General features: G+C 44.5%; 1 protein-coding gene across 4 annotated transcripts in view; it reads right to left on the bottom strand.

Moving 5' to 3' along the window:
- Window positions 1-322: 322 nt before the first annotated feature.
- GLRA1 (glycine receptor alpha 1) overlaps window positions 323-27,837 on the bottom strand; it is an 80,179-nt gene continuing 52,664 nt past the window's right edge. For 2 of the 4 annotated variants that reach the window (XM_069484340.1, XM_069484342.1), the window contains 6 exons: window positions 22,727-22,950; window positions 19,600-19,682; window positions 18,369-18,506; window positions 15,307-15,521; window positions 6,590-6,736; window positions 323-772 (listed from right to left, as the gene is read on the bottom strand). In XM_069484340.1, coding sequence (XP_069340441.1) covers window positions 485-772; window positions 6,590-6,736; window positions 15,307-15,521; window positions 18,369-18,506; window positions 19,600-19,682; window positions 22,727-22,950 — 1,095 coding nt within the window. In that variant the 3' untranslated portion in view covers window positions 323-484. Of the gene's footprint in view, window positions 797-5,550; window positions 5,557-6,589; window positions 6,737-15,306; window positions 15,522-18,368; window positions 18,507-19,599; window positions 19,683-22,726; window positions 22,951-27,837 lie in introns of all 4 variants that reach the window. The other 2 variants (XM_069484341.1, XM_069484339.1) reach the window with 2 other exon arrangements.

Genomic DNA, 27,837 nt, shown 5'->3' with positions numbered 1-27,837 from the left:
ATCACTTCTGTGACTTTAAAAATTTAAGCAGTTACTAGGCTGATAGGTTAAGAAACAAATCTTTTGTTCTTGTGGGTTTGCATTAATATTAAGCATGAATATATATCATATATTACATTGCTTTCCTTCTGCTCTGGGGCAGACTGCACTCTCCTTCCGAACAGGAAAACTACACAGCCCATGGGCTGAATTTTTTGAAAGCTGTTATTCATTCCCTCACTCCCCACCCCTTCCTCCCAGCCCTCAGTTCCTATGTTAGAAAAGTCCCTCCTGTCCCTCCTCCCTCCAGCTCGCCCGAGGTTAAATAGATAGCGCCACATTCTAAAATCCATGCATCGCTGCATTTTGCTATTGCACATGTTGCAGAGAAAGAGTTGTGTCAGTGTGCCTCCTCCCTCTCTTCCCCTTCTCTTCCTTAGTCTCTCAGATTCCTGTGCTATTCCCCTGCTGCCCTCTCCCAGCCTCCCCCCACGTGCCAGACCCTTCACTGGTTGTGGACGTCCTCTCTACGGACAATCTTGTAGATGATCCAGTAGAACATGTTGAAGATGAGGAAGGCCATGGGGAAGCCAATGCGGGATATTTTGTCGATCTTCTTGGCCCTCTGGATGAAGAGTTTTCGCATTTCCTCCGGGGACTTGGACGGCGCAGGAGGGGGGTTGGTGGTGTTGTTGTTGGTGCCCTTGACTGAGATGCCATCCTTGGCCTGCAGACAGGCGGGGCCCATCCCATAGGCGGAGAAGTTGAAGCGGCCCTCTCCAGCCTCATCCTCCTGGAATAGATTCAACATGGGGCTCTACTTAAAATAAGACAGGGGCTGGGCACCCTCCCTGCAAGGCACTCCCCTGGGGGCCAGGCCATGGCCATCTGGTTCTCCCTGTCGCCCAGACTGCACCACTCCAGGTTTCTAAGGCTTTTTGGCTGGCTGGGGGGTTCTGCCTTATAGAGGGGCGCCAATTGCACGTCAAAACAGATGCAAACCAGGGGATAGGAATGTGGTTTAGGGTTTGGAGACCTGCGCTCAAGTCTCCACTCTGTCACTTGCTGGCTGTATGACCTCAGGCAAGTCACTTCCTTCTGTGAGTCTCAGGTTTTTTTTTTTTTTATTTCATTTTTTCCCCTATAAGTAGGGGATAAGAGTTACCCCACTCAACTCACAAGGTTCTTTTGACCGTGGGAGGTTACCATTGAGTAGATACTGGATTTTGTACTGGATTTTGGTTGGAAATGCAGAGGACAATTTGGAGAGATCCCCTGCTTTGCCTCTGTTGCCTCCTTGCCCTGTTCCCCACCCCACTCCCCAATTAATAACCCCCCAGGGGGAACGGCCCAGGAGGGAGCAGGAGCTCTGGGCCCCACCTTTGTTTCACAGGCCAGGGAAGCCACTGCTGCTTCTTGCCTCCATGTCCCCGCAGCCCTGGCAGTTGTGACCTCAGACAGACCTCTGGATTTTTATCAAGTTTTCATTCAAGGCCCTTCATGATCTGGCTTCAACTTACCTTTCTAGGCTTTCCCTCTCCTTCCCCTTAGCATATTCTTTGACCCCTGCCAGCTTTCTTGCACTTTTTCTCTTGCATTTTCTCGCCTCCCTGCCTGATGCTCACTGCCCAGAATGCTGCTGCAGGCTTATCCCTTTGCCAGGTCGTGGTGATCTTGCCCTTGTCTGAATGGCGGAGGCACTGCTGTCTGTCTCACCGTGTCTAGCTTTGCTATCTTTCCATGCGAGCCCAGGGGTGGCATTGAGAGCCCAGTGTTTTGGTATCAGCTGAGCTGTTGATTCAGTCTGTGGCTCCGGGGGAGCCACATTTCCCTCCTAGATAGTGAGCTTTTAGGACAAGACCCCTATCTTCTGCTCGTTCCTGTGCAGGACAGGGCCGACAGAAAACAAGAGACAGTGTAGGCTCCACCCCTGCTGCCCTGGAATGGGCTTGCTGCGAGGGTGTCCAGGGCAGTCTCCTAACTGCCGCCGCTGGACGTTCCTCCCTGCAACCCATCTGGGTTGTTATAACACAGATCTTATTAGTCATCTTTTTCTTGGAACCTTTTAGTAGACTGCAGTCGACTTCAGGATAATGAAAATCCCTACCGTGGAAAACAAGGCCTTAGATGACCCAGACCCTGGCTCCTTCTCCAGCCTCCTCATGACATTCTCTATCTGGCAGTCTGTGCTCCAGTCACCCTGAAACATTTCCATATATTTGAAGTGTCATGTTCCTTTTCTTTAACTATGGGCCTCTGTTCAAGTTGTTCTCTCTGCCTGGGACCACAATCGCAACCCCACCGGCTGCTTCCAACCTTCAAAACCTAAGTAATTCTTACTCAGAACCCTTCCCTGAGCTCCTAAGGGTAGGCTAGCAGACTCTGCTGTGTGCTCCGTAAGCCGATTGTACACCTCTCCCTCTTGTTGTTAGAGCTCTTATCACATTGTGTATTGTAATTCCTTGGTTAGTGTCTGTCTCTCCTGTTAGACTGTAAACTCCATGAAAGCAGAGGCAGAATCTGCCATGTTCCCTGCACCCTCAACACTAAACATATGAACATGAGCTCTAAACTTAGTAAATATTTGTTGAGTAAGTAAATGTTTACTTGCATATCTTCACCAGTCTCAGTTCCCCCACCCCTTTTCTTTGGTTTGTTTAAATGGGGTTGTAGTCCTAGCACCAGGAGGGTTTAAGACAAATGCTAAATGCTCAAGGAATCTTTGGCAAATGAATAAATATTTTTGTATGAGTAGGATGATAGTAGGGGGTTTGTGTCAGGGACAGGGAGGGGAGTTGGGGGGAAGTTGGCCAAATGAACTAGACCTAGTACCTACAAGGGGGTCTGAGTCCAGTTTTATTGCATTTCAATATTAATCTGCCTTTGCTGGGGGTCGGGGTGCTTGAAATTTTTTTTTCCTGGGCTCTAGTTCTGCAGTGGGGAGCAGTAAATTAACTTTCTATGCAGTTTTGGGTGACTTATTCTCTGCTTTCCTCTAAACATGGGAGAAGAAGGAGTGGAGGTGTGGATTGATGACCCCATCTGGCTAGAAGATTATCAGTTTTACTTTGTGTCTCAGAAAGGAAATTTTCTGGGAATCACTGAAAAAGGCTTGCTATTCCCATTGTAACCAGCAGGTGGCAGGAAACGCATGCTCAACTGCATCGGCAGCTGCTTGTGGATGGAGCAGGGGAAATCTGGTAGCATATTCTGGAACCCAGGAAGATTGCTAGCAGTATGCCTGCTGAGGCCGGGGCTCACAGATACGGTTTCCTAATAATTTGCTTAATGAGGCCGGCCAGAGAATTTGAGGACCAGATGCTTTCTGCCCAGCAAATGAGGTAACACGGGAAGATGGTGGGAGTTGGGGAGTCTGGCCAAGATCACAGGCTCTGAGAAATTCAGGCATGTACCTAGTTCCTCTCGACTCACCATCTGGGGCTTAGAATCCGCTCTGCAAACTTCCTGCTAATGGGAGGTTTCTGTTGCCCAAGCTTGTGCTCCTCCAGTGTATAAGCCCCATCCAGAGTGGCTTACTCCAAAGGAAGCTATTCGGTAAGCCCCATTCTGCATCTTTGTAGTTTCTGACATGTAGGCTAAGTTCAGAGCCCTCAGGATTGAGGTCACATTAATTCAAACACACACAAGGGGCCGAGCAGGAGAAATGTATGATAAAATGAGCTCGGGTTGAAAAATATCTCTGGTTAGAAGGGACAGTGCGTTCCCTACCTGAAGGCAGTTCCAATGCACCGATACCCATGCGTGCCAGATGCTGTGTTTTCTGAGTGAAGCCAAAGTGTGGTTTTTAAATGCTGACACCGTAGTCCCGATTTTACAAACCCTGCTGGCCAAATTAAAGATAGTCGCACACCCAATTTGGCCTTCTGGCTACTTGTTTTTGACCTCCATCTTGGGTTAAGCCTCTGTTCTTAAGATCTAATAAATGCGGGACTATTTTTATGTGCTTCGGGTTGGAAATGTTGATTAACAGAGGAGAACTCATGGTGTATAGTTAATGTTTTGAGAAGAGCCTCAGGTCCTTGAGCACCTCCCCTGCCTTTGCCTTCAGTGCACGTGATCCTGGTGCCCTGCTGGGCCCGTCTCCCTCATCGGATGCGTGGGAGGAGTGGATGGGATGATCTCTGACATATCTGCCAGGAGGGAGCTGAGCAGGAGGATCTCAGGAGGATCAAATCTGGATAGCGGGCTCACTCACCCTTTACCTGACCAGACAGAAAGCTTCTGTTTTCCTCTAGAGCATAAAACTAGCAGGTATTTGCAGGGGGTGGAGGCAGCCTGTGGAAACATAGAATAGGCCATAGAATAGGCCCACCATTCTATGCATCTGCGGGGGGCTCCCTTCCCATTTTAGCAGTAGCACCTCCTGGAGGTTGTGCAGTGCCCTGTCAAAAGGCCTGGTGCTAGTCAAATATTTTGGACATAATCTTCCCAAATAACTGTTTCCAGCAAATATCTCTAGCAGAAGGAAATGCAAAAAGTAGTCTATGGTGGGGGTGAGGAAAGGAAAAATAAAAAATAAATCTCCAAGATAGTTGAGTTTGGTCATATTCTTAAATTATTTTTTTTTTTTTTTTTTTTTTTAAGAGTCAGAGGCTAGGTATTCAATGGACAGTGTGGGGGTAACTGAAACTAGAGGTATTTTAAGCAGTCCTGTTAGGCTTGCTGTACCCAAGACAGTTTCCTCTTCCAAGGCAGATTTAGAAGAATGGTGATATCTTAACTCCTACGGACATTTATCTTCGAATGTCGGCTTCCTCTCTATGATCAACTGCCAGAAGTTAATTGAATCAGATTGCTGATGTTTAAGAAACATACTGATGGAAATCTGTGTATATGTAATCATTTTAATCTTTGGCACTCGTGTGGCAGGAAGAACCTTAAAGCAACTTTGGCATCCCCTGATTTAATCCTCACCACAGTCACCCATCATGCACATTTAGTTCATCTTACAGACGGGGGGGAAGCTGGTCCCAGGAAGAGGCTAGCTTGAAGTCATAACCAACAGCTAAAGAGGCGGAGTCTTTGTCACAGCACACTGGAGCTGGGTAGACAGCTATTTGATTTATTTTATTTTATTTTATTGATCTTTACTGCTTAATAGCTAGCTATTTCAAATAGGTCAGTCTAAAACCTGTAGGACCTGGTGTGTTGCACGTGTGTGGTGTGACTTAACAGGTCACAGTGTGTGGATTTTGGTGGCCCTAATCTGTCACTGGAACGACTTCAGAGCAGGCTCTCTGGAAGGCTTCCTCTTTATTCATTAGTTTGTTTACCCCTTTGTTCATTTGTCTAACGAATGTTTATTGCATGTTCACTGTATGTCAGGCATTGTGTTAGACACTAGGGATATAGTAGTGAGCCAAAACAGACACGGTCTCTGTCCTTATGGAGCTTATAATTCAGTGGAAGAGATGAGCATTAAACAATCCCATCATTGAATGTATAATTATAAATCAAGATACATTTGTAGAAGATTAGAAATTGAGTTCAATTAGTATATTGCCTTTGCTGGCACACACAGCACCTTTGTGCAAATCAGAAAAAAGGCACCTCCTTCTCTGGGCATGTGAATTGGAATTCCATCTTCTGGGCTGATAGAGTCCCAGGCCAAGACATGACTTAGAGGAGAGTGCCTCCTTGGCTAGGGCCCTTGTGGGATACAACCTGCACAACCATACTTGACAGCCTTGTATAAAAACCTTAATAAGGAGGCCAGACCTTCACTAGGGTATTTCAAGGAAAGATGCTCCAGCTGAGAACTGAAAAATGAGTGGGTGAATGCTAAGCAAAGTGCACTGGCGGAGCAATCCAGGAAAAGAGAACAAGATATCTAAAGTCCTGCGAGTATGTTTGAGGAACTAAGAGAAAAGCCGGTGCCCAGACAGCAAAGGGGAAAGTCGTGTGGACATGAAGCTGGAGAGGAAAGCAGGCTCTCTGGTGCCGGGGATAAGGTCTTATGGGGAAGTAGCGAGGGACCAGAGCATGGGGCAGTTTGCTCCAACAGGCTGCACACTCCCCAGTGGCAGTTAACAGAGGCTGGTGACTTTTCAGAGATGCTCTGCCAAAGATTCCTTTATTCAATCCCTGTAAGATGAGAGAACCCAGCTTGGGGGAGGGTCTTGCTTGTTGCCTCTTTCCTGGAGGCAGGAAGCAAAGGCCTAGAACCTGGACATTCTACTTTAAGATCTCACCTTTTGTGGTACATTCCCTTCTGAAACCAAGCCCACTGAAATAATGCAGCACTGCAGAGAAAACCAGTTGACATCTCCCAGCCTGCCATCTTTTGGGTTCATGGCTAGTTATTATCTTGACCCCATCAGTATTTACTCCATTAGTTCTGCCTTTAGGCGTAACCTGGTAGCTTCGGTGGGGTTACTGTTATGGCTGGAAGCATGACTGCCTGTAGACCTAACTAGGGCAGTATTTATGGGAGGGAAAGCTAAGACTTCTGGAACTTTAATCTGTTTCTTGGCTGGCTTACCCACTGTGAAGGATGGTCCAGTGAAACAAGTATCACAAGACAAGACTGCTTAGGACACTTCCGTTTACCACCAGCTGTCTCTCCTTCGGCAGTGACCCAAAGGCCTACCTTGTGATGTCTCCGCTTCCTCCTGAATCGGAGCAGCTCTTTGTGTTGTCGAGACACAAAGTTGACAGCGGCATATTCTAGCAGGGCCGAGAACACGAAGAGCAGGCAAACTGCCATCCAAATGTCAATGGCTTTCACATAGGACACCTGGAGTAGGGGCGAGGGGAAAACACAGGGAGGTGAGAGCAGAGGAAGTAAAATGTTGAGCACAGTGGAATGTTTTCTGCTCTCCAGTAACTCCCCCCATCGCCCACTACTGTCTGCTACTCAGCTGGGATATTTGGGTGGAGGATGCAGAGGAAAACGGAAGAGAAATGCATCAAACAGACTGGATAGAGTATTGGGGAAAATAGAATATGGTACCCACAGAGTACTAAAGAGAGGAGGGTGGTATATTTAGCATTATCATTTAGGGGAATAGAATGCTGTGTTGAGTTTAAGGATAATAGGAATAGAGTGTTGTACCAGGCCTTAAAAGTGAATGGAGGATATCAGCAAAACTGAAAAACCTGTGAAAATTCCCTCCTTCATAAAATCAACAAGAACACTGGCAAAAATTGTCAGTCAACTTTTTCAGAACTCTGCTAATTACCAAAGGCCTATAGCAATCTGAGCATTTATGTAAGAAAAGCAGCTGAATCTCAGAACAGCAAGCATTGTTTAAAACAGTTTTATCGAACTCTAATCCACATACCATACAATTTACACATTTAAAGTATATAGTTTTTAGAATATTCGCAACTATGTGCAATCATCATCACAGCCAATTTTAGAACATTTTCTTCAAAAAGAAATCTGGTACCTTTTAGCTGTCACTTCTTTATTCCTGCAGCCATAAGCTAACACTAATCTACATTTCATATGAATGGAATCATATAATATGTGGCCTTATGTGATTGGCTTTGTTCACTTAGTGTAATGTTTTCAAGGTTCATCCAGATTGTAGCGTGTATCAGTATTTCATTCCTTTTCCTGGCTGAATAATACTCCATTTATGTCTATAAAACATTTTGTTCATCTGTTCATCAATTGATGAATATTTGAGTTTTTCTATTTTTTGACTGTTATAAATAATGCTGCTGTGAACATCTGTGTGCAAGTTTCTGGGTAGATATATCTTTTCATTTCCCTTGGGCCTTTGTGGTTTTTTAACTTGCCCTATTCCTATCCTAACCTTCCCATCTCCATGGTAACCTATGAAAACCTATGGCCTGCAAGCACAGTGAAAACCAGCTGTCTGGCAGCCACTGGATGGGGCAGAATGGAGTTGAGCTTCTTCAAAGCTCCATTCCCAGAGAATTATCATCACTTAACCTATCTCCTGGTTTACTCGAAGACCTCATTCACAAGACTGTCTTTATTTGACTTGATTTGGAGCTGACCCCAGCGTGAACAGCCTATTTTCTGGGGGCATTTGTCAAAAACAATCAATGGCAATTGCTGCCTGAGGCAGTTGGGGCAAAACAATAGGAAAAACTGGGTTGTCCATGGGCCTTTTGGAAAGTTTTGACATATTCTTGGGAATCAGTGTGTAGGCTTAGGGCTGTGTGCATGCCCAGGGAAGACCTGAGAAGGTCCTAAAACTCTTACCTTTGGCTAACCTCGATGCTCTGAGCAAGCAGGAAGTGAAGCCCAAGGCAAAGTAGTAAACTACCAGGCTGACTGTTGAAGGTGTGTCCTATCACACAGGGAGCCTCTTGGTAAAGACTGGGGGTTTATAACTTCCAGGCATTTAAGGAAATCTCTAATTTTTAGCTGACTAAGAAGCTAATTGAGCAGAGACTTTAGTGGTCCCACACAACAAAGAACATATACTTTACATGATTAGTTCAGAAAAGTCACTGAACAAACAATAACAACAAATCTTGAGGAAGGGGAAGAATCTGATTTCCAAAATTGCCACATTATACAAAATGTCCAATTTTCAACAAAAAATTATAAGTCATTCAAAGAAATAGGAAATAATGGCCCATACATAGGAAAAATTAGTCAAAAGAACCTGCCCCCTGGGGAAACCCAGATATTGGACTTAAAAACCTTTTTTGTTCTTTCTTTCTTTCTTTCTTTTTTTTTTTTTTTTTGAGACAAGGGCATCATTATAGCTCACTGCAACCTCAAACTCCTGGGCTCAAGTGATCCTCCTGCCTCAGCCTCCCGGGTATCTGGGGTTATAGGTCTGCACAACCAAGCCCTGCTAATTTAAAAATTTTTTTTGTAGAGACAAGGTCTTTCTATGTTGTTTAGGCTGGTCCTGAACTTCTGGCTTCAAGCAACCCTCCCACCTGAGCCTCCCAAAGTGCTGGGATTACAGGCATCTATAGAACACTCCACCCAACAACTGAAGCGTATATATTCTTCTCAAGTGCACATGGAGCATTTGCCAGGATAGGTCATACACTATAAATGAGACAAGTCTCAATAAACTTAAAATAATCAAAATCATACAAAGTATGCTTTCTGATCTCGGTGAAATAATATTAAAAACAACAGAAGGTAAGTTGGAAAATTAACAAAAATGAAGAAATTAAAAATGCACTCCTAGATAATCAACGAATCAAAGGAGAAATAAAAGATAGATTAGAAAATACTTTAAGATGAATAACAACAAAAACACAGCATACCAAAACTTATCAGATACAGCCAAAAAAGTCCTTAGAGGGAAGTATATACCTGTAAACACCTATTTTTTTTTTAAAAAGGAAAGATCCCAAATTCCCAGAAAGACACTGACTCAAGAGGAAATAGAAACGTTGAATACAGTAATTGAAAAGCTTCCAACAAAGAAAAGTCCAGGGCCAGACAGCTTCATTAGTGACTTCTGTTAAACATTTAAAGAAGAATTAACACTAATCCTTCTCTCTCAGAAAAGTGGAAGTGAACATTTCCCAACTCATTCTAAGAAGCCAATATTACCCTAATTTACCCTAATAGCAAAACCAGACAAAGACATCACAATGAAGAAAACTACATACCAATATCTCTTATGAATTAAAAAAAATAATCCTCAAGAAAATACCACCAAACAAAATCCAGCAACATATAAAAAGGATTGTACACCATGAACAAGTGGGGTTTATCCCAGGAATGCAATATTAGTTGATTGTACAAAAATCAATTACCACGTGAATAAAATAAAGGACAATGTCACATGATCCTCTAAATAGATGCAGAAATAGCATTTGACAAAATTCAACACCTTTCATAATAAAAACACTCAAAAAACTAGGAATAGAGGAGACCTTCCTCAATCTGATAAAGGGCATCTATGAAAAACCCACAGCCGACATCATATTTAATAGTGGAAAACCTGAGAGTTTTGCCCTGAGGATCAGGAACAAGACAAGAATATCTGTTCATATCACTTCTGTTCTTCATTGTACTGGAAGGTCTAGCCAGGAAAATCAGGTTAGAAAAAGAAAGAAATGGCATTTAGGTCAAAAAGGAAGAAATATTTATTTTTCGATCACATGGTCTTGTGCAAAGAAAATTCTAAGAAATCTATAAAAAACTATTGAAGTTTTAAGAAATGAGTTCTCCAATGTTATAGGATACAGATGAACATACAAAAATCAGCTGTATTTCTATATACTAGAATGGATAATCTAAAAATGAAATTTAAAAACAATTCCATTTACAATAACATCAAAAAGAATACGATACCTAGAAATAAATTTAACAAGGTAAGTGTACACTGAAAACTAGGAAACTTTGTTGAAAGAAATTAAAAATGACCTAAATAAATGGGAAGACAGCCTGTGTTGATGGATTGGAAGGTGTATCAATAATATTGTTAAGAAGGCAGTACTCCCCCAATCCATCTACAGATTCAGTACATTTGTTATTAAAACTCCAGCTTTTATTCATGTTCATATGCACATGTGAGGGACTGAGAATAGCCAAAACAATCTTGAAAAAGAAGAACAAAGTAGGAGGACTCACTTTTCACTTAAAACTTACTACAAAGCTACAGTAACCAAAACCGTGTTGTACTGGCATAAGGACAGATGTATAGATTATGGAATAGAATCGAGAGTTCAGAAATAAACCTACACACTTATGGTCAATTGATTTTTTGACAAAGGTGTCAATTCAGTGGGGGAAAGAATACTCTTCTCAACACACGGTGCTGGTACAACTGGATATTCACCTGTGAAAGAATGAAGTTGGCTGCCCTCTCTCACACCATATACAAAAATAAATCAAAATGGAGCAAAGACCTAAAACGTTAAGAGCTAAACATTGAAACTCTTAGAAGAAAACATAGGTTTAAATATTCATGACCTTGGATTAGGCAGTAGTCTCTAAAAAATGACACCAAAAGCACAAGCAATAAAAGAAAAAACAGACAAATTAGACTTCATCAAAATTAAAAACTTTTGTGCATAAATGATGCTATCAATCAAGTGAAAAGACAACCCACAATGTCTTAGTCCATTTTATGTTACTTTAGAGGAATACCTAAGACTGAGTAATTTATAAAGTAAAAAAGGTTTATTTGTATCTTGATTTTAATGTCTGGAAAAGTTTAAGTTTGAGCATTTAGTGAGGGGCTCAGGCTGCTTCCACTCATGGTGGAAAGTGAAGGGGAGTGGCATGTGCAGAGATCACATGGCAAGAGAGGAATCAAGGCAGGGGAGGTGCTAGGGTCTGTTTTTGTTTGTTTGTTTTTATGATAGGGTCTTGCTCTGCTCCCCAGGTTGGAGTGCAGTGGTGTGATCATAGCTCACTGCCACCTCAAACTCCTGGGCTCAAGTGATCCTCTTGTCTCAGGCTCCTGAGTACCTGGGACTACAGGTGTGCACCACCACACCTAGCTAATTTTGCTATTATTTTGTGGAGACGGGGTCTTGCTATATTGCTCATGCTGGTCTCCAACTCCTGTCCTCAAGCAATCCTTTTATTTCAGCCTTCCAAAGTGCTAGGATTATGGGCGTGAGCAACCATGCCCAGCCCTAGGGTCTTTTTAACAACCAGCTCTTTGGGAACTAATAAGGTGTGAACGCATTCCAAGGAAGGGCATTAATCTATTCATGAGTGATCTGTCCCCATGACCCAATCACCTCCCATTAGGCCCCACCTCCAACAATGGTGATCAAATTTCAATATGAGGCTTAGAGGAGACAAATATCCAAACCATAGCACATAGAATGGGAGAATATATTTGTGAATCACGTATCTGATAAAGGTCTAAAATTCAGAATACATGAAGAACAATTACAGCTCAATGATAACAAGAGAAATAAAAAATGGCCAAAAGATTTGAATAGAAATTTCACAAAAGATATAGAAATGACCAATAAACACATGAAAAGATACTGAACATTATTCATTATTTCATGAAAATAAAAAGATGCTCAACATTATTTCAGTAGGAAAATGCGAAGCAAAACAACAACGAGATACCACTTCACACACACCAAGATGGCTATAATAATAAAAAAAGATAGTAAGTGTTTGTGAGGATGTGGAGACATTGGAACTCTGATGTTATGGTAATACAACATAGCCACTTAGGAAAATAGTTTGGCAGTTCCTTAAAAAGTTAAGTATATAGTTAACATATGACACAACAATTTCACTTTTACATATCTTTGAGAATTGAAGACATATGTCCACACAAAAACTTGTACACAGATACTCATAGCAGCATTATTTATACTAGCCCAATGTGGAAATAACCCAAATGTTCAACTGCTGAATGAATAACCAAAATGAGATATATCTATAGAATGGAATAGTATTCAGCCATAAAAAGGAATGAAACACAGATGCATTCTACAACATGGATGAACCTTGAAAACATCATGCTAAGTGAAAGAAGCCAATCATATAAGGCCACATATTGTATTATTCTGTCTATATGAGATGTTCGGAATAGGCAAATTCATTGAGATAGAAAGTATCTATTTATGGTTGCCAGAGCCTGGTGGGAGCAGGGAATGAGGTGTGACTGTTGAGGAGTATGGAGTTTCTTTTGGGGGTGTTGAAAATGTTCTGGAATTAGATACTATCTGTAGACAGTTATATAGAGAGGGTTGCACAGCATTGTCAATATACTAAAAGCCACTGAATTTTATGCTTAAAAAAAATGAATGAATAAAAAATGTGAATGGAGGAGAATGTGGAGGTGAATGTTAATAAAAAATGGAACCAAATACTGAGTCTAGTGTTAACCATGAGTGGAGCAGAATGTTGAGTCTAACATGAAAAACAGAAAGCAGAGTCTAATGTCTGCTGTTACAACTGAACACAGCAAATGTGTTGTCAGGTGTTAATAGCGATCAGAGAATTTGGTTTCAAGCATTTATAGTGAATGTAGCAGAATTCAAAGCCTTGTGTTAATGGTGCAGAGAGCATATTGTTGAGTTTTGTTGCAAGGGTGAAAAGAGAGTGAGGTGTCTACTGTTGATGACAAATGAAACAGACTGTTATGTCTCACATTAAAAGTTAATGGAACAATCAATGTCATGGGAAAAAAAAAACAGTGGGGAGACTGTTCTAGAGTAAAAGAGACGAAATAGAGCAACCATATCCAATATGAATTGGATCCTTAATTGGGTCTCTTATCATATTTACTGATGACTTTTTGACAACTGGGAAAATTCAAATAAAGCTTCTATATTAGGTGATACTGAATTATTTCTCATTCAATAGTAATTATTGAATTAATGTTTATTTTCAAAGACATAACCATGTCATTGTGATCCTTCTTCCTTATTTTGAGGTGAATTGCAATGTTTGTGTAGCCCTCAAATGATTCAGCAAAAATTCCATCTACGTAGTGCCTATTTATCTATCTATCTACCAAGAGAAAGTAAATGTGGCAAAATGATAATTGGTGAATCTAGATGGAGAATATTAGGGTATTTATTGTATATTCTTTCAACTTTTCTGTATCAAAACAGAATGTTAAGTGCTGCAGTAATTGGAAATGTTGCAGAACGTTGTGTTTATCCTACGGCTGAAGGAAGCAGAGTATAGTGTCTGGCATTAATAGTAGAGCAGAATGTTGTGTCTACTGTTGAGGGAATAAAGCAGAATGTGATTCAGACGATAATAGTAAATGTAGTCGAATGCAGTGCTTAGCATTAAAAGAGTAAAGTAGAATGAAGCATCAAGCAATAACAGTGAAGGGAACAGAATGTTGCACCTCAACTAGGGGTGAATGAAAGAGTATGTGGTGTCTGGCATTAATAGCAAATAAAACAGAACACTGTGTCTAGTGTTAAATGTGAATTAAGCAGAATGCGAGGTCTGGTGTTAACAGTGAAGGGAGCAGAATGTTGCATTGATTGTAAGGGTGCCTGGTGGAGAAATAGTGTCTGGTGTTAGTAATGAATGAAGTGGAATGTTGTGTCTGGTGTTAGAAATGAATAGAACAGAATGTTGTGTCTAGCATGAGGGTGAATGGAGAAGAATGTTAATCTGACATCAGTGGTCCATGAAGCAAAATGCTGTTTAGTGTTAATAGTGAAAGAAACAGAATGTGGTTTATGAGTTACTAGTAAATGTGGTGTTTAACATTAGAAATGTAAGAATCATAGCAAGGTATGTCCAAAAGCGTTAACATGGGAGGCCTGAGGCTGCTATGTTGAGAAGGGCTTGCTTGCAAGGTTGGCCCTTGGCTGGCATTTGGGAACTTGGATTTTGAGAGTGCTCCTACTTTCTCTAACTGACAAGGGTGGCTCACTGTGCCTAGACTGCTTGTGTAATCTTCCGAACATCTGCTTTCCTTGTGGGAATCTGGAGTTTGGCACATTCTAGGCAAAGGGTGCCTAAGTGACCAGCCTCCAGTTAGAACATCGGGTGCTTTCTCTGTCTGTCTCTCTGGGCAGAAACATCACACACGTGTCTCTGCATTTTTGTTGTTGGAGTAAGTATGTGCTCTGTGTGACCACTCATGGGAGAGACCAAGGAAGCCTGTACACCAGATCCCCCAGTCTCTGCCTATGTTCTTTTCTTTTTCTTTATTTCTTTTTTGTTTTTTTTGAGACAGGGTCTCACTGTATTGCCCAGGCTAGAGTACAGTGGCATCATAACTCACTGAAGCCTCAAACTTCTGGGCTGAAGTGTTCCTCCTGCCTCAGCCTCCCAAGAGGCTGGGACTACAGGCACATGCCACCATGCCTGGCTAAATTTTATGTTATTTGTAGGGACAGAGTCTTGCTATTTTGCTCAGGCTGGTCTCAAACTCCTGGCCTCAAGTGATCCTCCCACCTTGGTCTCCCAAAATGCTAGGATTATAGGTGTGAGCCGCTGTGCCCGGCCTGTGTTCTTTTCCCCTTATGGTCTAGCTATATATCTTGAATATGTTGCTGTAATAAATCTTAGCTGTTAGTGCAACTAAATGCTGAATCCTATGAGTTCTTCTGTCAAATCGCTGAGTGTGGGGATAGTCTTGGAGATCCCTAACACGAAGTATTTACTACTAATGATGAAAGGAGCAGAGTGTTGTACTTCGCTCTAAAAGGGAATGGAGAATGCAAAGTTGAGCGTTGATAGTAATGGAGAGAATGTGTGTCTAGTGTTGGTAGAGAATGGAGCAACATTGAGTCTAGCAGAAGGTTTGATGGATCAGAATGCTGGGTCCTACAGAGTGTAGTAGATAAATAAATGGTGACTAGTTCCTTATGCTCCTCATGTCTCAGGCAGGGCAAGGAAGTGAGCTCTCACCTTATCTGTCTGGGTGTTCTGTGCTCTTGGGCAGCGGGACTTACCTTGGGCAGAGATGCTCGTGAGCCAGAGCTCTGGGTGGTCATGGTGAGCACAGTGGTGATGCCCAGGCCCACACGGGCTGGTGCAGCATCCATGTTGATCCAGAAGGAGATCCACGAGAGGATGACAATGAGCAGGCTGGGAATATACATCTGGATCAGGTAGTAGCCCATCTGCCGCTCCAGGTGGAACCGGGCCTCAATGCAGGTGAATTTACCTGCAAGAAATGATAGTGAGAGGGCATGTAGCCTGGTGGGTAGGAGCAAGAGCTTTAGGTTTAGAGCAACCTCAGCCGGAGTCTTGGTTCAGCCTCACACTAGGTGTGTTTAGGCAAGTGTTTGAATCATTCTGTATCTCGGGTTCCTCACATACAGTAAACTGGGGATAATAATAATACTTATCTCGTGTGGCTACCTCTATGGCTACTGCGAGGAAAAAATGAGATGATGCTTATGAGGACCTTAGCATGGTCCTCACACATCACAAATTCCCAGGATTGTCAGTTGCCATTGTCATCATCATCATTATCATCATCACTTTGTTGCTAACAATGGGCATGGCTAAATGGAGCTGTACCCTTCTGCCAGTTATGGTCCCCAAGCATGTCTTGGTCCTGTTACTTCTTCTTGTAAAACCTTTCATTCCTTCCTTCCCTCTTCATACTTCCCAACTTCAAGGAAGTTCCCACTACCTATAGGGTAAAGTTCAAACTCTTCCGTCTGCCCTTGGCAGTGGAGCTCTAACCAGTCTTTCTATGTCCTTCCCCTTCTGTCTCCAAGCTTATTATGACTCCCTGTCTTCCATCCCTGCCTTGAGCATTCCCGGCTCTTTCATACTTCTGAGCTTTGGACCTTGCTCATCCCTTTACCTGGAATGCCCTTATTCCTTTCCACAACCGGCCTAAGAAATGCTCCTTCTCCCCCATGCCGGTGTATATGTGAAGTCTCCCCAAGGCAGGTCCCTCTCTTTTTTCCTGTGTTCCCTCAGCCCTGTTCACATGATCATCAGAGCCTTTAAGGTGTATGTACTGCAGTGAGTGAGTGGGCATGTCACGCTGTCTGTCTTCTGCACTGGACTGCGCAGCCTGTCTCCTCCCTGTCCGTGTATCCCTGGAACTGGGACAGGGCCAACCCCACAGTGTGGGTCTCAGTTCCTGTCCACTGAAGCATGGTAACTAGGGGGTTTCCTGGAGACCCCTGGATTGCAAGCTCCACGTAGGCAGGGCCTTGTCAGTCTTTTCTCCTCGTAACCACAGAGCTAGCACGGAGCTCAGCGCTCACGTAAATGAAAACGGTGAAGAGCAAATGAGAAACAAATGAGAGAAGGCTGTGTACGTTTAGGTTGTTTCCATTCTTGGCTACTGTGAATAATACTGCAATCAAGTGGGAGTGCAGATGTCTCTTTCGGATACTGATTTCATTTTTTTTTTTTTGGATAAATATCCAGAAGTAGGATTGCTGGATCATAAGGTAGTTCTCAATGGATGTATGGATAAAGAAAGTGGAACATGATTCATCCTTAAAAAAGAAGGAAATCCTGCCATTTGTGACAACATGGATGAACCTGGAGGACATTTTTATACTGAGTGAAATAAGCCAGACACAGAAAAATACTGCATGATCTGGCTTATGTGTGAAATCTACAATTGTCAAACTCACAGGAGCAGAAAGTATTATAGAATGGTGGTTGCCAGGGGCGGGGGTGGTGGTGGGGAAACGGGGAGATGTTGGTCAAAGGGTACAATGTTTCTGTTGTGCAAGATGAATAAGTTCTGGAGAGCTAATGTACAGCATGTGACCACAGTCAACTATACTATACTGTATACTTTAAATTTGCTCGGAGAACACGAGTTCTCATCAGACATACACACATATACACACATGGTAAGTATGTAAGATGATGGATATATCATAATAATTAGCTTGATTGTGGTAATCATTTCACTGTGTATATGTATAGCAAAACATCAAGTTGTCCACCTTCAATATATACAATTTTTATTTGTCAATTATATCTCAAGGAAGCTGAAAAAAAAAAAAGAAAATGCTGTATAAATAGTAAAGGTTGTGGTAGGTATGTGAGGTTCAGTTGTGATGGTTTGATTCATGGGGAGTCACCGTTCTCATGGCAGCTAATGGGAATACCACCATCCTTGTGAGTCTCAGCCTGTCCAGGAATGAACAGAGTATCTTTGAAATTCTGAGACCTCTCTAAAGTGACCCAGAAAGGGACAGCCGTCCCAGACACACCAGATCCCAGCCTGCCTGCCCTTTCACTGGGCTTTCTCCTTGCACCAGAGCCTAGAATGGTTTCTCTCGATCGCTCTCCTCTCCCTCTTCCTCTACTTGGCCTGTTCCCAGCCTGTTGCTTGCCTCTGCTCAGCTGGATTGAGACAGCAGCTTCCTACCCAGCCTTCCAGCTGGCGTACCAAGCCACTGACTGTCTTCCACAGTGCTTGCACGAGCTCGTTCCCAGCCCGAGAGGGACATGCAAAGCCAGTCTTGGTCCTGCCCCAGGGCATTCATGTATTCAGTTTTCCAACAAAGGCCATGCTAGGCATAGGAGGTAGACGGCTGAGCTAAACAGTTGTGGTTTCTCTGCCCTCTTGTAGCTCACAGGCTGGCGGACCCTTTCCAACTATCTACTAACCTTCCCTCTTGCCGAGCTCCAATGTGAGCATTCTTTACATTTTTGCCCTATCAGAAATGCCAGCCGTTCTGTGACAGAGATTGCCAGGTGTCTTCCCAATGTCAGTTCTTCCCTTCTGCCTTAGGAGTAGGATCCATTCTGCTACCTGGACAAAAGACTGTGTTTACCAGCTTCCCTTGTAATTAGGTATGGCCTAAGCTTAAGTTACTCACTCCAGAATTCATAAGGAGAAAATGTCAGAACTGATTTTTGGTTTCAAAACCTGTTCTCTTAACCACGAGGTAATAAATACGGAGCTGTGCCCATCGTGGGTACTTCATAAGATCTGTGGCATCAATGACTGAATGAGTGTTTGAAATGACCTCTGGTCCTGGTCGGGGGGTGGGATCTGATGAGGGTGGCCCCTCGCACCTACCTGTGTTGTAATGCTTGGTGCAGTATCTCAAGTCCTTCTCCTCCTTCAGGATAAACTGAGGCAGGGTTAGTCCATCTGCCACCTGCACAGCTCCCTGCTCCTGCCACTCAAAGATGAGGTCGTTCATGGTGTATCCAACTGGGATGGGATCAGAAGAAGGGGCAGTCACCACCCAGAAGCACTTGTTTGAAGCATGTCAGGGTTGGTTAGGGTTAGAGGCTGAGAGGGGCATCAGACACTCAATGGAACTCATGAGACACTGTCACTTTTTTTTCTCACAAAGGACGTTGAAACTCATTTAATTGTTTATGTCTACCCTGTAGCCCTTCCCCATCCTGCCTTAGCTTGTCCTGTCGTCCCCACCCGCACCCCCCTGGTGCAATGCAGCTGACATCTATCTTTACCAGAACACCACCCTTCCCAGCCTCCTTTTTTGCTTACAATAGATTGTCCTCTGGGGAGCGACTCTATTGTGCGCTGTCTTGGTGGCACTAACTGTGGGGGTGGGGACAAGGTGTGAAATGGTGACTCAAATTGGGCCAGTCAGATTCTCTGCCCCAGGACTTTGGCTCTTGAGTGAAGTACCAAGAGGTTCAGAATCGGTGGGTGCTGATTCCTCCCACAGGCCGGGCTCCAGGGAAGTGGTCTGTTAGTTCCTGCTGCCTAGATGCTCCACCCGGTTCTGTACTTTTAAGTTAGTTTGGTTTCTGTGTTTGCAGTCAAAGAAGTCAGCTATCCCATCTGTCAAAACCTTGGTCCTCCACGAAGCCTTTTCCAAGACCCTCTCTCCTTCCCCATCAGAAGAAAGCACACCATCTGCCTTGAGGCCACAGCATGTTGGACTCTAACAACACGCCGCTGACCACTGCCTGCCCTTTGTTAATTTGTGCAGTCAGTCCTCTTTCTCCCCTGCTGGAGGAGCCTCCTGTGAGTTCAAGGACCGTGACTTATTCGAGCTATTTCTCCTCCATTCCTGGTGGAGGGACATGGAACATGCCTCTTTGGAGAATGCCTCTGGCTCTAAGCTTCAGCCTTAGTCAGACAATATAAGGGACATTATATTTCTAATCCATTTTCTAAAAGCAAAGCCCTTCATCTAGTATTATATTTTGGGTTATTACAGTAATCTCCTGGGGTCCAGCAGTTAGGAGCAGCTGTGTGGGAATTTCTGCCTGTCTCGCGGGTAAATGGGAGCCTGGTTCTTTCGAGAGGACTCATGCAAGGGACTCACAGCTTTCCAGTTGCATGATACACGTCTGGACGTCCATGGGGAAGTTCTTCAAGTCCATGGGGCAGGCCAGTGTCAGGGTGATTCTGGGAAGAGAAGGGAGCTGAATGATGCTGGATCCACAGATCAGGGAGGCTGTGCCTCCATTCTAGTGACTCTCAGAAAAGCAGTTGTCTAGGATAGGGAAAGGAGGTCAGGAAACTAGTGTGTATTGAATAAATGTGTGTATGTTTCCAAGTTCCTGATACCGAACTTGGTAAAGTAGTTTGCCTAAAGTCACACAGAGTCAGTGGAACTTCTGGGTTTCTTTGGAGTCTCTCTGGCTTTGAGAGACCTGTCTTTAACACGATGCCTGCAGGCAGGCGCTGCCCACTTCCCCACACTTCTGCACAGCCCTAAGACAGAGACAGAGGTCGAACTTTACGTTGAGCAGCACCAGGCCTCAGGCATCCCCAGGTGCACCTGCAGCAGATGCTGCACGTGGTTCTTGGCTTCCTCCCTTCACACACTGGGCTCATCAAAAGTGATTTCAAAGAGCCCCCCTGCCTTCTGGGTGTCCGAACACAGCTGACTCATATCAGTGGGCTCCTGCTGGGGTCAGCTGGAAAGTGTCAGGCTTCCCGGGATTCTGGGCTAGCTGTTTATTTTGGCTGTTCCATCCTTGCAGAGGCCACAGACTCAGAACCAGAGGGAGTCCCTTCAACAGAATCTGAGGCCTGCAGCCCAGGCTGGGAGACCAGACTGCAGCTTGAAAGGCTGAGCCAACATCTGAGCACCTCCTGCAGGGAACAGAGAAGAAAGGGTCTCGGAGCCCAAAGGAGCCATAGATCATCAAGCCAACTCCCTCCTGTGACAGGTGAGAAGGCCAGGGTGCAAAGAGGGGTAGGGTGAGAGTCACCTAAGGTCACACAGCAAGCTGATGGCTCAGCCAGGATTCAAAGCCACGCCTCTTGGCCTTTGGATTCTGAGTCCTAGTGGGGTTGGCTCATGTGTTTGCTGGCAGGCTTTCTAGCACTGCTGTCATGAAAAGCCAACACCCTGAGATACCTAGTTGGTGGTGTTCTAGTGCTGTGGTCCCCAACCCCTGCGCTACAGACCAGTACTGGTCCGTGGCCTGTTAGGAACCAGGCTGCACAGCAAGAGGTGAGCAGGGGGCAAGTGAGTGAAGCTTCATCTGCATTTACGGCTGCTCCCCATCTCTCACATCACCTCCTGAGCTCCGCCTCCTGCCAGACAAGTGGCGGCATTAGATTCTCATAGGAGAGCAAACCCTACCATAAACTGCGCATGCGAGGGATCTAGGCTCCTCATGAGAATCTAATGCCTGATGATCTGAGGTGGAGCTGAGGCCGTGATGCTAGCGCTGGGAGCGGCTGCAAATACAGATTATCATTAGCAGAGAGGTTGACTATATAATAAATGTAATTCTCTTGAATCATCCTGAAACCATCCCCCACTGCCCCTGTCTGTGGAAAAATTGTCTTCCATGAAACTGGTCCCTGGTGCAAAAGGGTTGGGGACCACTGTTCTAGTGGAACTTAGCTGCACATGGCAAGGCACTCGGCCCTTTGTGACTTTCTCCCTCTAGCGTACACCCACAGCTCTGGATGTGGCCCCTTTAAGCATAAGGTAGAAGTAAGAGGGGAGGAAGGGAAGGGAGAGGGAAAGAAAGAAAAGGGAAAAGAAGGGAGTGGAAGAAGGCGGGGGAAAATGAATGCAGTTGAATTTCTGAAAATAAAAGCTCCAAAGTGGGGCAGCTGTCACACTGGGTTAAATTCCTTGCGTTGAATGACCTTGGAAACATCACTTTCTGCTGATTTGTCCTTCTGTCATGCTGCTCTGGGACTTAGCTTCCTGGAGATAGGAAACTAGCCTGGCAGCAGCAAATCCAAACAGGGTGACCCTGCCCTTCCTCCAGCCGGTCAGGGCCTGCATGGCCATTTCTTAAGCCCATCACTCTTCTGGTCTGGATGTGTGCAGGGTAGGATGGGCTGCAGGGTGGGGAAGGCCACGGGGGCCTCTGGTTCCTCCAAGCTTGCCCCTTGGAGGTGAGGTTCCTCAGCTCTCTCCCCACCCAGCTGCTCTCTGGAGACTCTGAGTTCAGTCTCACCTGAGGGTTAGGACCCGTACAGCCTCCTCCCTGAGCTTGGACTCCTTGGAGGGGACTCATTTAGGACTAATGCCCCTTTAAGTTCTTTGAAATAAAAACATATTCATTCATTCATCAAATAGTTGAGTGCCTCTTGAATGCCATGTACTGTTCTGGATTTTGAGAGGACGTCAGATCTACATTAATACAGATTAGAATCTAGGCTCTGCTACTAACTCGGGGACTTTGCCAAGTTACTTCCATTTTCAGATCCTCACTTGTCTAATCTGCAAAATGGGCATAATAAGACCTACCTCGTGGGGTGTTAGGAGGATAAGATATAATACATGGAAAGTACCCAGCGTAGTGAGTAAATTCCCAGTAAGTGGTAGCTGTTATTATTACATGTGTAAGATCATTTCTTCACCTCTTGGACATTGGTCGTTCTCCCCAAGTCTCTTTTGGGGAGGAGATGAGGGAGTAGGTGGGGAGGGGTTGCAGGAGATTCTGAAGGCTTTGCCCCTAACCAGTACCTGAGGGACACCCCATAGCTGGGGAGGACGTCCAACCTCCGAGACTCGATGCAGGGTATGGAGGGTAGAAAGAGTTTATAGAAGGAGGGGGCCCTGGCGTACGCTGTGAGCAGCACCACCCACCTGGCAGGCCCATTTACTTTGGAGTTGCTGTGATTTTCCAGGTTTTGTGCCTTTGCTGCTGCGATTGGTCATCATGTTTGAATACTCTTTCCTGTCTTGTTTAATGGAAATGTTGGGTAACTTAAACCGCACCGTCTCCAGGATGCCTTCCCTGGTGTCCTTGGTTGTATTCATAATAAACCACTTGCTCCTAGGAGTCCCCACGGTATTTTATTCTTACTTGCTGAGAGTAAGTGGTAGAGCTAGGTCTGCCTATTCTGCAAGGGCCTTGGGTCACCAGGACCCCCTCACCTCTGTCTGGGCCCCTTGTTAGTGTCTGCTCCCAGAAGGCAGTGGGGCAAGGTGCCTTCTGAAGCGGGAGCAGGCGAACCTGTACGGAACTCACCTGATGCTGTAGAGCACGTTGCCATTCCGGGAGATCCTCAGCAACTTGTTGTCTGTGGTGATCTCGTGGAAGTGGGCGCCCTTCTCGTTGGCGAAGAACAGGTCAGGTTTCCAGATGGAATCTAACATGGATGGGTCCAGGTCCAGAGAGTCATCAGGGTATTCGTTGTAGGCCAGCCGGGGGTCATTCCACTGCTGCCTCAGGAAGATGTTGACCCTATAGTCCTACAGCCGGGACAAGATGCAGCGTGAGACATTGCGCCCACTCCAGGGGGACCCAGGTGCTTTCGGCCAGTGCTCTCCAAAACCTTTTCTGGAGGACGTTATTAGAGTGCGGTTGCATCTTATATGGGGGTGAAACAGAAAGTCTGTGCATCAGGCAAAAACCAGGGGAGTCATAATTACCCCTGAAAATCCTCTTAAATGGCCCATGAAGTATATTCAACGCTGAACTGAGATTATTTAAATGTTATTCCTTTTTTTGAAAAGAGTTTAAAATAAAGTTCAAAGACTGATGTAATCAACAGCTGTTTTCATAATCTTTTATTTATTTATTTATTTATTTTTTGAGACAGAGCCTCACTCTGTCACCCTGGCTAGAGTGCAGTGACATCATCATAGCTCACTGCAACCTCACACTCCTGGGCTCAAGCGATCCTCCTGCCTCAACCTCCCTAGTAGCTGGGACTACAGGCATGCGCCACCATGCCCGGCTAATGCTTTCATAATCTTGTTAATGTTTTGTCATGTTGGCTGCATTTTTTTAGATAAGAGAAGTAATATATTATAAATAAAGTTGAAATACCCCTTTCACCATCAACCCCAATAGTACAGAAATTCTTATGCACACTAAGGTTGGAGAGTCACCAATCTAGACAGACTGAAGGAATGAAAGGAAAGACTGAAAGCTGATGTCTGAGCATTCAAACTATTCTGCCTAAAAAAGAACAATTGATTCCCAAGCAGTGAAGGAAAGATGGATGGAAGAATTCTACAGTGTTCCTGCTGGTCCTAGGGTGCATACTACTCTCTTTTAATACCAGCCTTCTATAATTTTCTATGACATGTGTTAATTTGTTTGCAAAGCTTTAATAGATGTCATTAAATAGGAGTCACATGTTACTGGCTTCTCAACTCAGTGCTAAGTTAATGTTTCTCTGATAGAATTGCAGTGTAGTTAATCCACTAAAAAAATAAGTCACAGATCAAATCAATTAGGGAAATGTTAGACGAGATGAGATGCAGCAGGTTTTTTAAATTGCAGGACTTCTCAGAGACCTGAATATGCTAATGAATTTTGTGCATCTCCAAGAAGGGAATAGAATATGCAATATTTCCCTGGTTTATTTTGGCCATGGAACTCTTATTTTGTGCATGATGATCATCTTCTACAGGATGCAGGTTAGGAATTTCTATCCTAGTCAAAACTCCATCCCCACTGCCTCCCCCAACTTTTTTTTTTTTTTGTAACAGATGAAGAAACTGAAGTCCAGGAAGAATTGAGACTGGCTCAGGGTGACTTAAAATGCAGGGGCAAGGCTGATTCTGGAACCCAAGTGTTCTGACTCTTAGCTGAGGGATCGTTGAACTTCCCCTGCTGATCCTAGAGGAACTGAAAGAGTCCGTTTAGTTTCCACTCACAACGTGAGAAGCAATTATGGTATGGGTAGGTCTCCATGGCAGAAAACTGGGTCATGCAGTAAAGAAATATTTCCATTAAGAAAAATTTCTTATGTTGTTAGGCATTGTAAACCTGGGGTCCATGAATATTATGACACTGCAAGTAGAATTCAGGGTCTATTTGTGTTGTGCAAGGAGGAAGGGCATAGCTCTCTCTGTTGGATTCCCAAAAGGGTCTATAGTTCTTCAAAAGATTAATAACCTCAGCTTAAGTTCAACTTTAAATGCTCTCCTTCAAGGCATAATCTCCACACATGAGGGGCTGCTATTGCTCTTTCCCTGAGGGTCCTGGATAAATGAGGTCATGCCAGATTTTCTTTTGGGGTGCTGCTCCTAAATCCTCATCAGTCTCGATCTGTCATCAGCAGGGGGGACTAAAACAAACAACCTTCCTCCTCACTCTCATCTTCACCCTCACCCCTCCCTAATTCCTGCCACAGCACATGCCTCATTCTGTTTGCCTACAGAAATATCAATAGCTTTATAAAATGTTCCAAGGTATTTTATAGGATTGTTCGATAGTTTAATTGCAGCCTCTCCTTGTAGCCCCACAGAAAGTGACATTTGGTCTCAAAATCTCATGTCTTACAAGTCCCGTGGTGGAGGGAGACTTCAGGCCAGGCCTGGGTGTTGGATCTTTGTTTGTGCTCTCGATGGTAATGGACCGCTCTGAATGTGGCCCCATCTGGTGGGGGGTTGGAAAGAGCTTCCTTTTCCCCTTGGATTTTACACGAAGCCCGTGTGTGTGATTGTGTGTTATGACGAGGCATCGGGCAAGTCATAGCAGAGTGGACAGACTATGAATGGTTGGGCAGAAAGAGCCGTTGGTCCCCAAGCCCCAGCTGCACTTCTGATGTTCTTGCCAGTGACATGTCAAGTTCATTTATATGGCTGGAAGGAAGAAAAGAAAGTGGCATTTCTTAAAATGGTCTGTTAGGCAGCAGGCGCCATTCTAGATACTGTCACATACATTTAATCCGTGTCCCCTGCAAGCTAGACATTCAGATTCCCCTAGTGAGGGTAAGGACACAGGTTTGCAAAGGTTGAGAAATGTGTCCAAGGCAAAGGGCTAGTGAGTGGCAGAGCTGGGATTGGAATTAGCATCAGCCTAAGCCTCTATTGAGCACTTGTAAGTTACGTCACGTGGTGTGGCCAGCCCATTCTGTGCCAGGGACACTTTCTCAACCTCATTGCCTGGGCAAATTCTGCCTACTCAGCTCAAGCCTTATCTCCTGCAGGGGCCTTAATGCCCCCAGGCTTCCCTGACCTCTCCCTTTCTCATCTCCTAGCAAGACCAAATCACCAGAAACATTTGATTGAGCACGTCCTTGCTGTATCTGTCTTATCTCCTTAACTTGATTGGCAGCAAGTTGAGGGGGTGAACCAGACATTATACTTCTACTGCACCATCCTACGGAGGTACCCAGTACCCAGGAGGAGGAGGAGGCAAAGTCAGAAAAAGCTGAAGCAGAATGGGCTTTCCTCATTTTATAGCTGGAGAGAATGAGACCCAGATGGCGAAGGCATTTTCTAGGGTCACACAGCAGTTCAGGAAAGAACCTCAGATGAGAACCTGGCTCTGCTTCTCTGGGCCTCGTGTAGAAAGAAGTTAGGCTCGATAGTCTCTAAGAACCCTTCCAAATCTAATGGCTAATTGTTTTTACTTCTATTTTTTCCAACAACATTTAACTGAGTATCCACTAAGTGTCAGGCACTATTCTAGGCACTGGGAAACCCACTGCGAACAAGAAAGATATATTTATTCAGTTATGTTGAGATAACGGCTGTGATAAGGTTAAGTGCAGGGTGCTAGGGAAATATAGAAGACAGCTTCCCATCTAGACTTGGGAGTGGTGATCAGGAAGTCTCCAGGAAGAGTGATATTTAAAGTGAGGTCACATATGGTTGAGCCAAAGAGGAAAATCATTTCGGGCAGTTGGAAGTGCCTATGTGAAGGCCTAGAGGCAAAGTGCGAGTGTGGCACGTTGGAAAGCACAGCAAGTAGATGAATAAGGAGGGGAGCAGGAGGAAGCACACAGGGTCTTGCAAGCCGACTGAGGAATTCGGACTTCACCCGATAGGAATGTGGAGCCTCAGAAGAATTTTAAGTAGAGATGGGCGTTATTACATTTGCATTTTATTACTGATATTTAATTATATTTTTGGTTTTTTCTTATTGTATAAGTCAAGCATGTTGACAGTAAAAATGTAAATGTGGCCGGGTGCGGTGGCTCATGCTGTAATCCTGACACCCTGGGAGGCTGAGGCAGGAGGATGGCTTGGGCTCAGGAGTTCGAGACCAGCCTGAGCAAGAGTGAGACCCTGTCTCTACCAAAGATAGTAAAAAATTAGCCGGACGTGGTGGCACACAGCTATTCAGGAGGCTGAGGCAAGAGGATTGCTTGAGCGCAGGAGTTTGAGGTTGCTGTGAGCGAGGCTGACGCGATGGCATTGTAGCCCAGGTGACAGAGCAAGAGTCTGTCTCAAAAAAAAAAAAAAAAAATATATATATATATATACACATACACACATATATATATTTAAATGTACATCGTCTAAAAGAAGAAAAATAGGCCAGGCATGGTGGCTCATGCCTGTAATCCTAGCACTCTGGGAGGCCGAGGTGGGAGGATCACTTCAGGTCAGAAGTTTGAGACCAGCCTGAGCAACAGCGAGACACTGTCTCTACCAAAAATAGAAAAAAATTAGCTGAGCATGGTGGAACATGCCTGTAGTCCCAGCTACTTGGGAGGCTGAGGCAGGAGGATTGCTTGAGCCCAGGAGTTTGAGGTTGTGGTGAGCTGTGATGATGCCACTGTACTCTACCAAGGCCAATAGAGTAAGACTCTATCTCAATCAATCAATTAATCAATAATAAAATAAACTAAGAAAAATAAAAGCCATAAGGTCTCATTATGAAACGACTAATGAACAGATAGCTCGAGAGACAGGGAAGATGTATCTCCGTATCCTCAGGTGGCTTGGCTCCTTCTACCTGCAGCTCCTGCCCTCAGCAGCTGCTACCCAAACAAGTTGTCACCATTGATTTTCTCCCCCCAAGTTGGTAAACAGCAGTGGGAAATGCAGCTTGGAAGAGATCAATGTAATTGGTGTAATAGGCTGAAAGCTAAATGCTGTTTTGCTTATTTAGCCCTATACTTATGTTGGTTGATGTTTGACATGCCGAGGGTTCAGGTTCAAGTTCAGGGGCTGGAGGAGCAACATTTGAATTCTCCACCTTAGCACCTCAGGATCCACCTCTGGTAGCTGGTTTCTAGGTCTTACACTCTCAAGGGTAGCCCATAAACCTGAAGCAGGAGGGATTTCCAGAGCTCCAGTTCAATGGTCTTCAGCATAAACTCACCCATCCTGCCTCTGAGATTCCCTGATGATCTGATTTCTGGTAACTGGGCAATCAGCTGCCTTGCTTGT

Source organism: Eulemur rufifrons, chromosome 10, assembly GCF_041146395.1.
Source record: "Eulemur rufifrons isolate Redbay chromosome 10, OSU_ERuf_1, whole genome shotgun sequence".
In the NCBI taxonomy this organism is placed as follows: domain Eukaryota; kingdom Metazoa; phylum Chordata; class Mammalia; order Primates; family Lemuridae; genus Eulemur; species Eulemur rufifrons.
The sequence above is the reverse complement of the archived record's forward strand: the minus strand, read 5'-3'. Positions and strand labels throughout refer to the sequence as shown.